Source organism: Carassius carassius, chromosome 22 (genome assembly GCF_963082965.1).
Source record: "Carassius carassius chromosome 22, fCarCar2.1, whole genome shotgun sequence".
NCBI lineage: Eukaryota > Metazoa > Chordata > Actinopteri > Cypriniformes > Cyprinidae > Carassius > Carassius carassius.
The window spans coordinates 3,260,560-3,275,028 of NC_081776.1; the positions used below are offsets into that span (position 1 = coordinate 3,260,560).

The following is a 14,469-nucleotide window of genomic DNA, read 5'->3' on the forward strand; positions in this document are numbered from 1 at the left end:
AATTTTGCTTTGCCAACTACCTGAAATAAAATTAGGTTAATACATTTGTTTTTATATATATATATATTTTATTTAAATTCAATTAACATTCATTTTATTTTCAGTTTTTTATGGTTTTAGTTTTGGTTAACTGTAATACCCCTGGTCCTTTGATACAGATGTTTCATAAGAATGTGAATTTATATTTTGATTTCGTATCATTCCCTTTTTCTCCAGTAATAACCAGGCCTGCAGCAGTGCAGTGAGAAAACCAGCCATTTCTCTGGCAGACAGCACTGAACTCAGGTAAGATGCATTACATTATGATGACTTCACTTCATCAAATCCACAATGCACTTCTCAGATTTACATTAAAATTGGTGCGGAGGAACCTTGGGCTAACATAAAGCTTTCTGACTGGCAGCTTCTTATGTCTTTGAGTGCTTTGCATCAATATACTATAAATATTCACACACATCACTCCAAACATAACTGAGACTTGAATGTTTTGCTGTAAGGAGTAATGCTGCTGCATTAGCTGATTATAGAAGGATAATACTTACCCTTGGTCACAATACACAAAGACTCTCTCTAACTAACACAAACACACACACACACACACACACACACAATCAGTCAGATTGAAAGTAAGGGTGTTTACAATATGTTCTGAAGGGTTCTTCTGAGCATCATGTATCTGATGGTTGAGACCATTCGTGTGGAAATGGAGGGTGACAGTCCTGAGAGGAAGGCAGCCAGAGAGGCCTTCAAAACAGAGTTGGGTGAGGAAGACTGTGAGAGAGCTGCTGTGTGTCCTTTAGTCTTTACAGATACAGAGTATAGTGTGTCTGTGTGTGTGTGTTTTTGCAGCGGTTGGCTGTTGACCTTCTCTATGGCGCAGTGATTAACCTCCCTCCTCTCCTCAGGTTCACCCCTTTATAACGGAGAGCCCTTTGCGCTTCTCCTCTTCACCATGGTAACCAAGTTCTGCAGCATGAATGCGCCCCATTTCCCCATGAAGAAAGTGCTGCTCTTACTGTGGAAGACCATACTGGTCAGTCTCAGTATACACTCATCAGAATCACTGGTCATATGCTTTATTTTAATTAGAAAAATTATTTTGATTCTAGTCTGTTCCATAGATCTATTCTATTCCATTTAATTCGATTCGATTCGATTCGATTCGATTCGATTCGATTCTATTCCCCAGAACATTGACTGCTTATTCTATGCTATTCTGTATTACATCTTAAATTTTGTTAATATATTGAAACACAAAAAGTTATTTTAAAATCGAATAATATTTCACAATATTGTCGTTTTTATTTATTTATTTTTAATCAAATAAATGCAGCCTTAAGAGCATAAGAGGCTTTAAAAGAGATTTTTAAAAATATTTTATTCTGTTCTGTTTCCTTCCTATGGAAGGAAATTATGCTACATTTCCTTCCATAGAATAACTGCATCATATTCTATTCTATTCTATTCTATTTCAGATCTATTTGGATATTTCAGATATAAACACTGTTTATCGTGGACTCTTTTAACAGACCTGTTTATGTGCCTATAGTACTCGGTCCATTGATTTCTGTGTGTTTGTGCACCTCAGTTCACTCTGGGAGGTTTCGAGGAGCTGCTGGAGATGAAGGTGAGAATGAGAGATCATTTGAACCTGCCACCGCTCCCTGAAGACAGCATCAAGGTGGTGCGAAACATGCGGGCCGCCTCTCCTCCAGCCTCGGCCATGGAGCTCATCGAGCAACAGCAACAGCAGAAGAGAGGACGCAGGAGCCGTCGGGTACGAGAAAAACACAGGCAAATGACTTTCAGAACAGTTGCACTAGAAACCATGTGTAGATGAAATACAGGAACTGTGCCAGCATGAGTACACACAACCTCTTATTCGTATAAACCTATACACTCAGTATATCAAATACAAAGCACACACGCACAAAAAAATCTGATCTGTGCTACTTATTACACAGCCCTGTATTTTGAAAAATTTAATCGATTTGACGCAGAAGTAAAAAAAAAAAAACATATATTTTTTCACATAATGCTCATCAAGGATATTTTATCACTTTTTATCAATTTAACACATCCTTATTAAATAAGTTTTAATTTCTTTCAAAAAAAGAAAGGAAAAAAAAAGTACTGAGCCCAAACTTTTGAACTGTAAAGTATATTGCTAAAAAAGATTTCTGTTGTAAATAAACACTGCTCTTTTAAACTTTTTATTCATCAAAGAATCCTGCAAAAAGTATCACAGGTTCCAAAAATATCAGAATATAAGAATAATTTGAAGGATCATGTGACACTGAAGACTGGAGTAATGATGCTGAAAATTCAGCTTTGAATCATAGGAATATAATGATATAAGGAATACATTTTAATGTATATTCAAATAGAAAGATGCTATTTTAAATTGCACTAATGTTTTACAGCTTTACTGTTTTTTTCTGTATTTTTGATCGTATAAATGTAGTCTTGATGAGCATAGGAAACTTTGAATGGCAGTGTATATATCAGCTTTAATGCACTTATCAGAATAAAAACAAGCATTCAAAAGTTTTAAAGTTTTAATGATAAAAAGCTATACTAAATGTGTCATTTAATTTACAAGCTGCAACAGGATGGAAAAAATAGTAGTAATATCTTCAGAATCATTCAAATGTGAAAATTGTAAAATAGTTGTAACCTGGTTCAAAGGAAGAGATTAACATGTTTTTGTGGCAGTTTTTCTGGTGATTTAAGGAATAATACAAGACTTTACACCTTATAAATGGTTATTGAAAGCAAATTGCTACAAATGAATCAGGTTTTGTAGTTAGTTTGTTGCAAAACAGACACTATTTTTTAAATCAACAGCCCAAAATATGAAACGGTGTAGGATTTTATTCAGTGAATATGGTGCAGGGCGGTGTTATATGAATATGACAGCCCACCCAGCCAACAAAACTTACACAAGCTTTAAAATAAACACACAAAAGGGACTATATGACAGCCAGACATTGTAACTGTGATGTCACAATGAGAGTGAAATGCAGCAGGCAACATTGTGGACCAATCACAGCAGGTTTTTGACCTTTTTCCTTCCTGTCTCACTCTGTCTCTGTAGGTTTTCTGTAACACTTTCTCCTCAACTCTCCTTTACTGGCCTTTTTTTGTCTGGGTTTTGCCTTTCCTGTTGGCTCATTCCCGTCTCTTCCTTGTGTCCCTACAGAGTACCTTTGTTGATAGCTTGGAAGGAGACAGTCCATATGCCAAGAAACAGGTCTTTACCCCAAACCCCTTTTGTGCATTCTCTTTGTTGTGGGCTGGCCTTGCACTCCTCCACTCTTTTTTCCTTCAGAGCAATTTGTTTTTCCTTTGAAACTTGATTTGGGGAGGGGTTCTGAGAGATACAGCTGACCATGGACATTAGCAAGACTCTCGGTCTCTTTCTCCTCCTGTCTTTCCATTTGCACATCTTTCCACATATTCTCAAGCAATGAGACCCACATAGACACATAGGCTCCAACTAGCTAGCAGAATGGCTTCTTCTCATAGGCCACCAATCACAGCTGAGTCACCTCTGCTCATGGCCTCAGTGCCGCCCACAGACACACTCATACATTGACTGCATTGGGAAAAAATGATGGCACTCCACTAATGCACCTCATGCCTGATGCTTGCTCTGAATCTTGCCATTCATGTGTTGTAGATGTGTAGATGTGAAGAACTTGTTTTTTGTGCCTTTGTTTAACTGAATTTGCACAGGAATGTTAAAAAAGTAGCTGAAATGCAGTATCTGGAATGTTTGAGTCCCCAAAATTGGATTGAATGTTTTTGTGATGCTAATCATTTGCAGGTTTATGGAATGGTAAGTTTCAGCGATTAAACTCTAAGCATTGGATGGGGAACATAATCTGAAGGCTAAAATACCAGGAGAATGAAAACCTCATGCAAAACAAACAAACAAACAAACAAAAAACACTGATATGAGTTTTGTTGATTCAAAAAAAAGTTTTGATTTGGTCAGCACAGAAAAAAAGTGTCAAGAATTTTTTTTAAGAATAAAACCAAATCTCATTCACACAAAATAAATTATATTTTAAAATCTTAAAGGGATAGTCCACACAAAAATGAATCAAAATGTACCAACATATAGGTTTGGAACAGGATGAGGGTGAGTAAATGATATCACAATGTTAATTTTTTGGTGAACTATCTCTTTAATTATTAATTTGGTCTTTCTTGATGAGACTCAGTATCAGAGTCCAGAGTGATATACATTTGCAACTTGATCTTAAACTCTTTCTCCCTCTCTTGCAGCCCCTGGTCAAGCAGGACAGCCTAGACACTTACAACGAACGGGACCCTTTCAAAAACGATGATGCGCGGGATGATGAAGATGACCCAGAGGATGTGGACAGTGGCATCGAGGGAGAGGTCGACCCTCTCGACAGAGATGTTATTATTCAACCACCACCACCACTTCAGCCGCCAACGGAGAGAGTGTCCTTCCCCAAGGGACTGCCATGGGCTCCCAAAGTCAGGTAGCATGCAAAGTCTTCGTCAAATGGGATACCCAAAAATTGTGCTACTTTAACTCTGTCTTGTTTTCAGAGATCTGTTATTTTGCATTAAGTACAAGCTATTTTTGTATATAAAGCTCAGGGAGACCGATGTTTGGAGTGCATTTATTTAATTAAAAGTACATTTAAAAACAGAAATATTGTGATATATTATTCCATCTTCAAATAGCTGTATTCGATTTTAATATATTTGAAAATGTCATTTATTTCTGTGATGCAAAGCTGAATTTTCAGCATGATTATTCCAGTCTTCAGTGTCACATGATCTTTCAGAAATCATCCTAATATGCTGATTTTGTGGTATTAACAATGTTGCAAACAGTTGTTCTGCTGAAAACCACGATTCAGCTTCTTTGATAAATAGAAAGTTTAAGTATTTCTTTATTGTCACTTTTTGGATCCACTTAATGCATCCTTGCTGAATACAAGTATTCATTTCTTTAAAAAAAAAAAAAAAAAAATCATACTGACCCCAAACTTGTAGTGTATCTGTAGTGACCCGTCTAACTGCCTACAAAAATCTTCTACAGCTCTTGTGCTGGAAACAGGCTGATTTTAGGACTGCAGTACCTCAGACATAAATAATGCATATTTATGGACAGAGACAAATGAACAGGGAGAAACACAGAGGGAAAAAAAGAGATGAATTTGCAACAGCGAAAGCTGTGACAGTCACATTTTATTCAGAGCCACACAGTGCATTATTTATCTCTGTGGCTTCTTTACCTTTGGATTGTAACACTGTGCTGAGCTCCACTGCTGCCTGCAGATGAGAATGAGAGCGTGAAGGAGGGGTGCTGCAGCACTTTAAAATAGGTTCGTCCAAAAACAATGAAGGACATATTTATGCTGCTCTTTAAGATAGCAGTTTTTGGTAGCAGTCCTGTCCTAAATGTCCGAGCCAACTCCTTGTGTAGTCAAAAGTGATTCCCCTTTTCCTCCCACAGGGAGAAAGACATCGAGCACTTTCTGGAGACCAGCAGAAATAAATTTATCGGCTTTACCTTGGGAAAGTGAGTCTCTGATCAGTTCTCCTGGGCTAAATCTCGGCTACTGATGTTCTGAATCTATGATAAATAATAATACAGGTCACCTTCATTATAATTAAATCAATAAACACTGCTGTTTCTGTTTCACACTGCATATTCTTTCTTTCTAATGTTGCTTTACAGTGACACTGACACTTTGGTTGGGCTACCCAGGCCCATACATGAGAGTGTAAAGACTTTGAAACAGGTACGTATGCACACATTTTTGTTTTCTAATGTTCTAGTTTTCTTCTAGACAGCTGGATGAGTAACAAAAATGATTCTAACATCATATGCATGAATACTAAACACTAAAGCATTCTATCATTCTTCAAATGTTTTGCACTTTTACTGATGCTCAGTAAGTGGATTATACTGTATATCTGTAAGATCTAATGCATGCTCTGTTGGGGCTCTTTCAGCCAATCGCAGTTTAGATATCTGTGCTCGGTCACCATGGCAATTCTCTCTCTCTCACCCCTTCTCTCTCAAGCACAAGTATGTCTCCATAGCGGAGGTCCAGATCAAGAGAGAGGAGGAGCTGCAGCAGTGTCCCATGACTATGGTAAGTGACTCAGTTTTGCTGTTCTTCAGCTTGTATTACTGGTTCATTAAGCTGTCAGTCAGAATCGCCTCTTTTGATTGGCTAGGGGGAGGAGGAAGTGGAAGAAGCACCTGCAGAGATTCTATATTTGGGAATGTTGCCTAGTCTCTCTCAGTATGTAGTAAGTGTCTTTATCTTTTTGCACACTCAAATACTTGGGAATATAGACCAAGCTTTCCAGAAGAATAGTTTTGGTCAGTTTCTTTCTGATAATTTTTTGCAGTAAAACACTATAGGCAAAAACTTTAGTTTTTCAAAACATGTCATTTTAGACGAGTGGAAAGATTTATTTATTGAAATGTATCTGTTTCCATCTGTAGATTTCAATTACAGTACTAAATTTTAAAGACCGTTTTCCCAAAATATTTTATTCCCAATAAACATGGCAAAAAAAAAAAAACTCTGCCAATTGATCCGGGTTATTGTAATTAATTAAAACTGAAACTACGATAAAAAAGTTAATTACTTGAATAAAATAAGTGTTACCTAAAATGTTAGAAAATATATATTTTTTTATTTTAGTTAGTTGCCAAAGTAACAATTCTCATTTTAATTAAGTTAAGCTTAATGTACTAAAATAACTAAACAAAAAATTATATAGATATTTTTTTTTATACTAAAAATGACAAAACACAACAAGATTACTAAAATGTTAACTAAAATGAAAATCAAAATGGAATGTATAAAAATGAAAAACCGATTCAAAGTCTTAATAAAAACTAGTACAAAAAAAGTATCTCAAAGATAAATATATATATATATATATATATATATATATATATATATATATATATATATATATATATATATATATATATATATATATATATAAATAACTCTGCTGTTAATAATATTTTTTCCTTTATGTAATGATAAAAAATTATTTTGGATTTAATATGTCAACAAAATGAAACAAGAATTTTGAACCTGGCTTTATTCAATATTCATGTTTCTGTTCTGGAAATCTATGCAAATTAGTGCTTAAATATGCAAATTTGACAGTCTCTCATTTGCATATTTAAATGTACATTTTAGCAAACTTGTAATGCAAAAAAAATAAAAAATTGTATTCTAATCAATCAACTCTGGAAATACTTTAACCTGGGGTGTCTTGCCTTAATTCTAAATGCTAACTCTAATACTTTTTAAAACATCGCATATTTCATGCTGGCATAAAATTTTATTTTTGGTCATAAACATCGATTTAATATTTGTGATGGATGTATCAGAAGGTTCTGCGCTCTGAAAAAAGAAAATGCTTCCCAATATTGGATTATGCATTACATTTGTTAACGGTGTAGTGGTTAATGCATGCAATCTTCAGACGAACCTGGTAGGAATGTTGCACTAATGTTAGTCTCTTTGTAGATTGCTCTATTGAAGCTCCTTCTGGCTGCAGCTCCCACCTCCAAAGCAAAGACAGACTCTATCAACATCCTAGCCGATGTTCTGCCGGAGGAGATGCCGTAAGTCTACGCACAAATGCACATAGAGCAGAGACTCTATGTCTGATGTTTGCATGCCACATGAAAAGATCAGTGAGCTTTGTTTTAGATGCACAACAAACATTTCCTATGTTTGTGTTGGAAACAGAATCACTGTCCTCCAGAGCATGAAGCTGGGCATTGATGTGAACAGACACAAGGAGATTATCGTCAAAGCGATTTCAGCTCTTCTGCTACTGCTGCTCAAACACTTCAAACTCAACCACATATACCAGGTCAGACTCGCTTTATTTGCCATTCCTCTCTCTGCTCGTGTGTCTCTGATGTCTTTGGCCGAACTGACCCTGCGCTCTGCTGATAGGCTTACTGCCAAAGCACCGTTCATCACAAGACAGCGAAAGAGAGAGAGCCAGGGAGAGACCGCAATCAGACAAACGCTTAAAGTAAAAAAGGATTCTCTAAAATATGGCAGATTTTTCTTTTTTTTTGATGAATTTAAAGTAAATTTAATCTTCTACGGCTGTACTGAGCAATCTCCACTTCAGTTATGCTTACATTCACTAAACTTTACAGTTATATTCTGAAGATTATGGGTCAACTTTAAAGGGGTTTAAGCATCTGAATAATAGTTTAATACAGCTTTTTTTTTCTCATGTATTAGAATGTTTCCTGTTTAATGTTACTTTTTTCAGAGCAAAAAAAATCAACAAATATTTTAATTCGTACAGATAAGAATGTTGTTTTATTTTTACATAAGAGTAAATATATCTGTTATGCTGTTTGTTCATATTTTATTTGTCTGATTTTACACAACATTTTATTCCTAAAAACATGCTATATATATATATATATATATATATATATATATATATATATATATAGTGTGTGTGTGTGTGTATAGTATGTTGACAAAATAATATGATAAAAATGAGATATAAATTTTTTTTTAAATGTAATTTGGAAATTTAATGCATATTTAATTAGATAAAACCTTGTTTGCATTTAAAAAAAATTTTTTTTAGCAAACTTATGTCAATTTTGTTAAATATAGCAGTTCTTTGGTCTCGTATGCTAAAACAACTGAGAATTTCTCTCCTCATGCATCAAATTATTTACAAATATTAGCAGAGGATGAGAACAAAATGTTCTAAAGCGTGATGTGCTTCATCTTGTCAGCACAGTTCAGTGTAATCCTGTATGATGACCATGACAAATTATGAAAAATGAACGTGTGGGTGTTTTAAGGGGCGCCCTCTATTGGTGGAGAATGGAAGTGGTAAAAAATAGCACTGCTGTGGAAACAGTTTTATAACACATACATTTTTTCCTGTCATTTTACCCTTTCTCACATATGTCATTTTATCCCTTTGACTTATCAAGTTATCTGAATTCATACAGCACTGAATAATCTAAAGATAGTTATGCATTTCCTTTACCTTTCTCTCCATTTCAGTTATACAAACACTCGCTCGCTCAGATTAAACAACATGAACAAGTGCCAGGTTTCTGATCTGCTGACGTAGCCCGCCGAGCTGAAGTACAGTTAATTCTGGGTAACGGGAGAGGCTCTGGGCTGCTCTTTGACAGAGTTTGCTCATTAACGTCTAAAGCAACTGGAAAGAAATCACTCTTCAGTATTCATCCAAGTCTCAGCTAAAAGAAATAATGAATGTCTTGCAAATGAAAGCCTAATGAAAGCTTCAGCTCATCAGAGACAGAGGGAAGTTGGCAGTTAATTATGAAACTGACTTCCTCTTGATGTAACGCCACTGGTTTTAAAGGGCCATTCCTCCTTATATTAAAATGTAGAGTTGTTCATATGCTGAAGATTTTTATGAAGTACTTTATTTATGAACATGATGTTTGTTTTTGTTTGTTTGGATAGTTTGAATATGTGGCTCAGCACCTGGTGTTTGCCAACTGCATCCCACTCATCCTCAAATTCTTCAACCAGAACATTATGTCTTACATCAGTGCCAAAAACAGGTAGACATTTGGATATATGTTCATTCAAAACCAACTTCTGTGTCCGTCAGTATTTTAAACATAATGTGTTTTCTGCTGGCAGCATTTGTGCCCTGGATTACCCTCATTGTGTGGTTCATGAAATGCCTGAACTCACAGCTGAAAGCCTGGTAATTATACAAAACACTACTTTTATTATGTCTGTTTTTAACTTAAACTTCAACCTTTTTGTAGGTAAAGTAGGTGAGTAAAAAAGAAAGAAACTATGATTTTTGTTGGTTGTGAAGATGCTGAATGTGTGTCTGTGTGTGTAAACAGGAAGCTGGTGACAGTAATCAGTTTTGCTGGCGTAATCTCTTCTCCTGCATCAATTTACTGAGGATCCTAAACAAAATTACCAAGTGGAAACACTCAAGAACTATGGTGAGAGAAAAAAAACACTTTTATTCTTTAAAATAAACATACTCATTTCATTTTCTAATACATGACTAGGCCCTATGCAAGAAATATGAATATATTTCAGTGTAAATTGTTTCTCTGTTTCTCTTGTGGCTTATGATGTCAGTCAGGGGCATCTCTAATTGTTTGATAGAGTCTGTTCAGGTGGAGAAAATCTATATAAAGGATTTAAAAAAGGTTTATGTGGTTTGTCTATTACAGATGCTTGTGGTGTTCAAGTCTGCTCCCATCCTGAAGAGGGCGCTCAAGGTCAAACAGGCCATGATGCAGCTCTACGTCCTCAAACTCCTCAAGATACAGACCAAGTATCTGGGCCGCCAGTGGAGAAAGAGTAACATGAAAACCATGTCTGCCATCTACCAGAAAGTCAGACATCGTCTCAATGACGACTGGGCATATGGAAATGGTAAATATCAGGGGGGTTTTTCACTCCGGGTTGGGGGCAGAGCCTAAGAGGAAGACATGGTGATACGCTGCAATTCAGAGGCTGCATCTTTTAAAGGTGCTATATGATTTTTTTTTTTTTTACTGCCCCCGACCTCTCTACCCGACCTAAAAAACCTCTGCATCCATCTAAATATCTCTATGAACACAGGCATATTAAAACACGGATAAATCAACTTATTGTGTAAGGCCTTGTTTACTTACATTGTCAATTGCACCTGTTCCTGTACAATCTGGCAACCCTCGTGAACGTGAAGTCTGAGGATGAGCGAGTGGGAGAAACAACGCTCTCCAATATTTTACATTTGGACTGCAGTACCGTTTCCAACCACTAGCTGTCAATATTACATACTGCACCTTTAAAGGCTGCATTCGAAGGCCGAATGCATCACAGCAGTGTGACAAAGGCTGTTTTGGAAGCTCCCTCAAATGCAGCCTCGAAATGCATAATTTTATTCCAGGGCCATGAAGAATACGACAAATGAATCCTTTGCAGCTCAGACTAACCGTTTAAAGGTCCCGTTTTTCGCTCTTTTTTTTTTGAAGCTTTGATTGTGTTTACAGTGTGCAATATAACATGTGTTCATGTTTCGCGTTTAAAAAAACAGCATTTTTCACACAATTCACCTATCTGTATACCGCTGTTTTCACTGTCATAAAAACGGGCTGATGACTTCCTTGTTCTATGAAGTCCCTCCTTCAGAAACCCGTAACGAGTTCTGATTGGGCCAGCAGTTCCTGTGTTGTGATTCGACAGCAGCTGAGCACAGGCTGCCCTCCTGGAAACGCGATTGGCTAGTTTTGAGAAGCAAGTGGGCAGGAGCATGTGCTGGAGATGTACTTATAATCACAGGAGCGTTTTTACTGACGAGATGCGCATGAAAATCGCATTCAATTTTTTTGCACAGCCCTAACATCTAGTTAACAAAGCTAAACAGCGTTGCCCTTTGTGTAATAAGTTACAGAAACTGTTAAACGCACCAACTTAAATAATAAAATACACTTGCCGGTTGTGGTCCATAAACATCGCCTTCTCCAGACAAAGAGGGAACTGCTCCATCTTTCAGGAATAGTCTTTGTGCGAATCCGGCATTAAACTGATTGAGATTGAGGAAGTTGTCCTCAGCAAACTGTCCTCAGCAAAATGTGCTGTACATAGTTTTACATGCGGATTATAATTTTCGGGAACCGAGATAAACATAAATTGTAACCATTAATCTCCAAGTACAGCGTCCCTGGGAAGCCCAGACAAAGGTGATTGGACTCTGAGATGAAAATAACAGCGTTTCGACGACATGGCGACAAACACTAACGCAGCTCATCCTCTTCTCTGTCTGAGCGCAACAAGACCACGCCCCCTTTTTGTGTATTCCTGTGGGCGGAGGTTAGTCAAAAAACTGTTTTAGTGATGTCTGCGTTTTACACAAGACATCATCGTTTCACAAAATATATGCATAGATACAGTTAGCTGAATGGATGCATACCTGTTTATTAGAATGCAAGCGAGTTCGGTATCTCTCTGTAGTTTCAGCTTGTCACAAAGCTCTCTCCATCTTGGAAATGCAGCTCCAATATTTACCCGTGTCTTGTTTCTTCTCTTGTCCCAAAACCTTCTTGGGTCATTTATTTCACCCGTACGTTTGCGCTTTACAGAACATGCAGGCAAAGCATAATCATGATCCATAACTAAGTTATTGATTGAGGTATAAATACTAATATAAGTACACAACTAAAAAAAAATATATAACAGATATAGTGATTTCTGCTATTTTTAAAGCAGAAAAATTACATATTGTGCCTTTAACAATGTTTGGTTGACCTTTGAAGGATGCAGCCCCTGAATTTGGACACCGCTATTGTAGTTGTTCTCATATGTAATACATGCTCCTATTTTTCATTTTCTTTTTTGCCAGATATCGATGCTCGGCCATGGGATTTCCAGGCAGAGGAGTGTGCACTACGCGAGAGCATCGAGAAATTCAATGCTCGTCGTTATGATAAGAATCAGAACAGTGAGTTTACACCAGTAGACAACTGCCTCCAAAGCGTTTTAGGACAGCGAGTCGACTTGCCCGAAGACTTTCATTACAGCTATGAGATGTGGCTGGAAAGAGAGGTTTTCTCCCAACCTATTCAGTGGGAAGGTCTGCTACAAGCTCAGTGATCCTGCTGTGATTATTATGGGACTTCTGCTTCTTATTAAACCGACACAATTGCTGTGGGATCACACACATACTCAAAGCACAGAGGGTCTGCCGTTCTTGTTCTGTAATGAATTCTTGTATGTAGATATGAATATGGAATGGTGGTCTTCCTTATTATGTGTAAAAGCATCTGGTTCTTTGGGTAAAAAAATACATGCATATCTGTATATGGAATGAAAGAATGATATATCTTCTGTAATAACTGAAGCACACTTATGTATGTATAATAACTGCAGAATACAGTATTCTAACATACATACCATTCTGAAATGATCAAGATTTATTTATATGGTCACTCACTGTGGAAATGTTTAATATTTATGTAAATATGAACACTTCATGAGGTTGTGAGGCAGGGTCTTTCTCAAAAAGTGGTTGTGTGGAGCTGATGTTTCAAAAAATCTTTTATTTATTTTTCCCTGTAGCATCATGTGTTAAACAGGAGGGTGTCTAGTTCTGGAGAAAGCTGCGAGTCACCAGTTTTTGTCCCCACGTTGCACTGCATATCACACAAAAGAGCCCTGAGCAGCACAATACACACATTCAAAGTGTCCTTGGTGACCGTCACGTCACCCACACGAAGCATGTCGCTCACTAAATGGTGCTGTTTTTTTACACTTTATTTTATCTCCTTGTTAATTGCATCCTTCTCTTCTGAAATTATATGGTCTTGCAAAGCACTGTATGAAATAGTTGTGCTCTCTCCATCTAAACAGTGTCATATACGGCACCTCACTGTTCACTCGTGCTTGTTTTACAGGGTTTGTCTTGCAATATAATTTCTTATTTTTTTATATTCTCATGATTTTGTACTAAATTAAGGTGCTGTGTAAATTGAACTACCTATATGATCCATGCCAAATACAGCACCATCACTTTTTAAAAAAAAATATGTTTACTGATTTATTGTACAGACTGCACTGTAAGTGAATGTGGAAAATTTATGTAGTTGAGTCTTTAATAAATTATAAAGAGAGTTGATGAGCATAACCTTGTTTAACATATCTCTGTCTGCCGTTTTAGTTTTGTGTCACATTAACTCACACTAGATGATCAACAAAGATAAATTAGTACATTTTAAACATTCAGTTTACCACAGCAGGTCGTTAAGTTGAACTAACTGATTCATTAGGTGTAAATCTTTTAAATGGGCAGCGTATAAGATAATTTTCCACTTTATACCATAACGTTATTTCATACCTTAACAGTTTGAATAAATAAACGAGCTTTGCTTTAAGACTCATCCAACTTCAGCTCACCTGCAAACAAAACCGACACACAGTCTGATAAAACGAGTGTCACACGACTCACCTGTAAGTAACTTTCCGCATGAAATGCACTTGTGTTGTCTTACATGCACTATATGACATTCTGTCGTTCTGTTTTGCATAAATCTTTGTTTCAGTTTCTGTATGTGAATGTTAGATACTTTTGTCAGTTCATGCATTTTACAATCTCTACATGGACACTACAAAGCAAACATACTTAGACTAAAAGCCTCAAAACCTGAATTTCTAAATCAAATCATGTTGTTTAAAATGTGTTTGTTATTGGCTTTGTAGGTTTATCACAGGCTTTTGGGCCTTTACGCTACAAAATTAATCTGTAGTTGTTGCTTTACCTTTTAAAATCTTTTAATGAATGTTATACAATATATTCAAGATTGTAAAGAGGAATAATAATGAATCGTGCTGTTTGTCTCTTTTGAAACTGTAGTCTTACTGTCAGTAATATTTTAACTCTCTCTGACCTATTAACACTTAG

At 36.5% G+C, this 14,469-nt stretch overlaps 1 protein-coding gene across 2 annotated transcripts in view; it reads left to right on the top strand.

The window, feature by feature from the left end:
• The window catches only part of strip2 (striatin interacting protein 2), a 29,872-nt gene extending 16,177 nt beyond the window's left edge, over positions 1 to 13,695 (top strand). The window contains exons 6-22 of one of the 2 annotated variants that reach the window (XM_059504817.1): positions 217 to 285; positions 655 to 761; positions 906 to 1,033; positions 1,589 to 1,777; positions 3,203 to 3,253; positions 4,294 to 4,517; positions 5,504 to 5,569; positions 5,729 to 5,792; positions 6,078 to 6,149; positions 6,235 to 6,309; positions 7,557 to 7,654; positions 7,782 to 7,908; positions 9,519 to 9,619; positions 9,702 to 9,768; positions 9,917 to 10,021; positions 10,259 to 10,463; positions 12,415 to 13,695. In XM_059504817.1, coding sequence (XP_059360800.1) covers positions 217 to 285; positions 655 to 761; positions 906 to 1,033; positions 1,589 to 1,777; positions 3,203 to 3,253; positions 4,294 to 4,517; positions 5,504 to 5,569; positions 5,729 to 5,792; positions 6,078 to 6,149; positions 6,235 to 6,309; positions 7,557 to 7,654; positions 7,782 to 7,908; positions 9,519 to 9,619; positions 9,702 to 9,768; positions 9,917 to 10,021; positions 10,259 to 10,463; positions 12,415 to 12,665 — 1,999 coding nt within the window. In that variant the 3' untranslated portion in view covers positions 12,666 to 13,695. The remainder of the gene's footprint in view (positions 1 to 216; positions 286 to 654; positions 762 to 905; positions 1,034 to 1,588; positions 1,778 to 3,202; positions 3,254 to 4,293; positions 4,518 to 5,503; positions 5,570 to 5,728; positions 5,793 to 6,077; positions 6,150 to 6,234; positions 6,310 to 7,556; positions 7,655 to 7,781; positions 7,909 to 9,518; positions 9,620 to 9,701; positions 9,769 to 9,916; positions 10,022 to 10,258; positions 10,464 to 12,414) is intronic. The other variant, XM_059504818.1, reaches the window with a different exon arrangement.
• Positions 13,696 to 14,469: the final 774 nt, after the last annotated feature.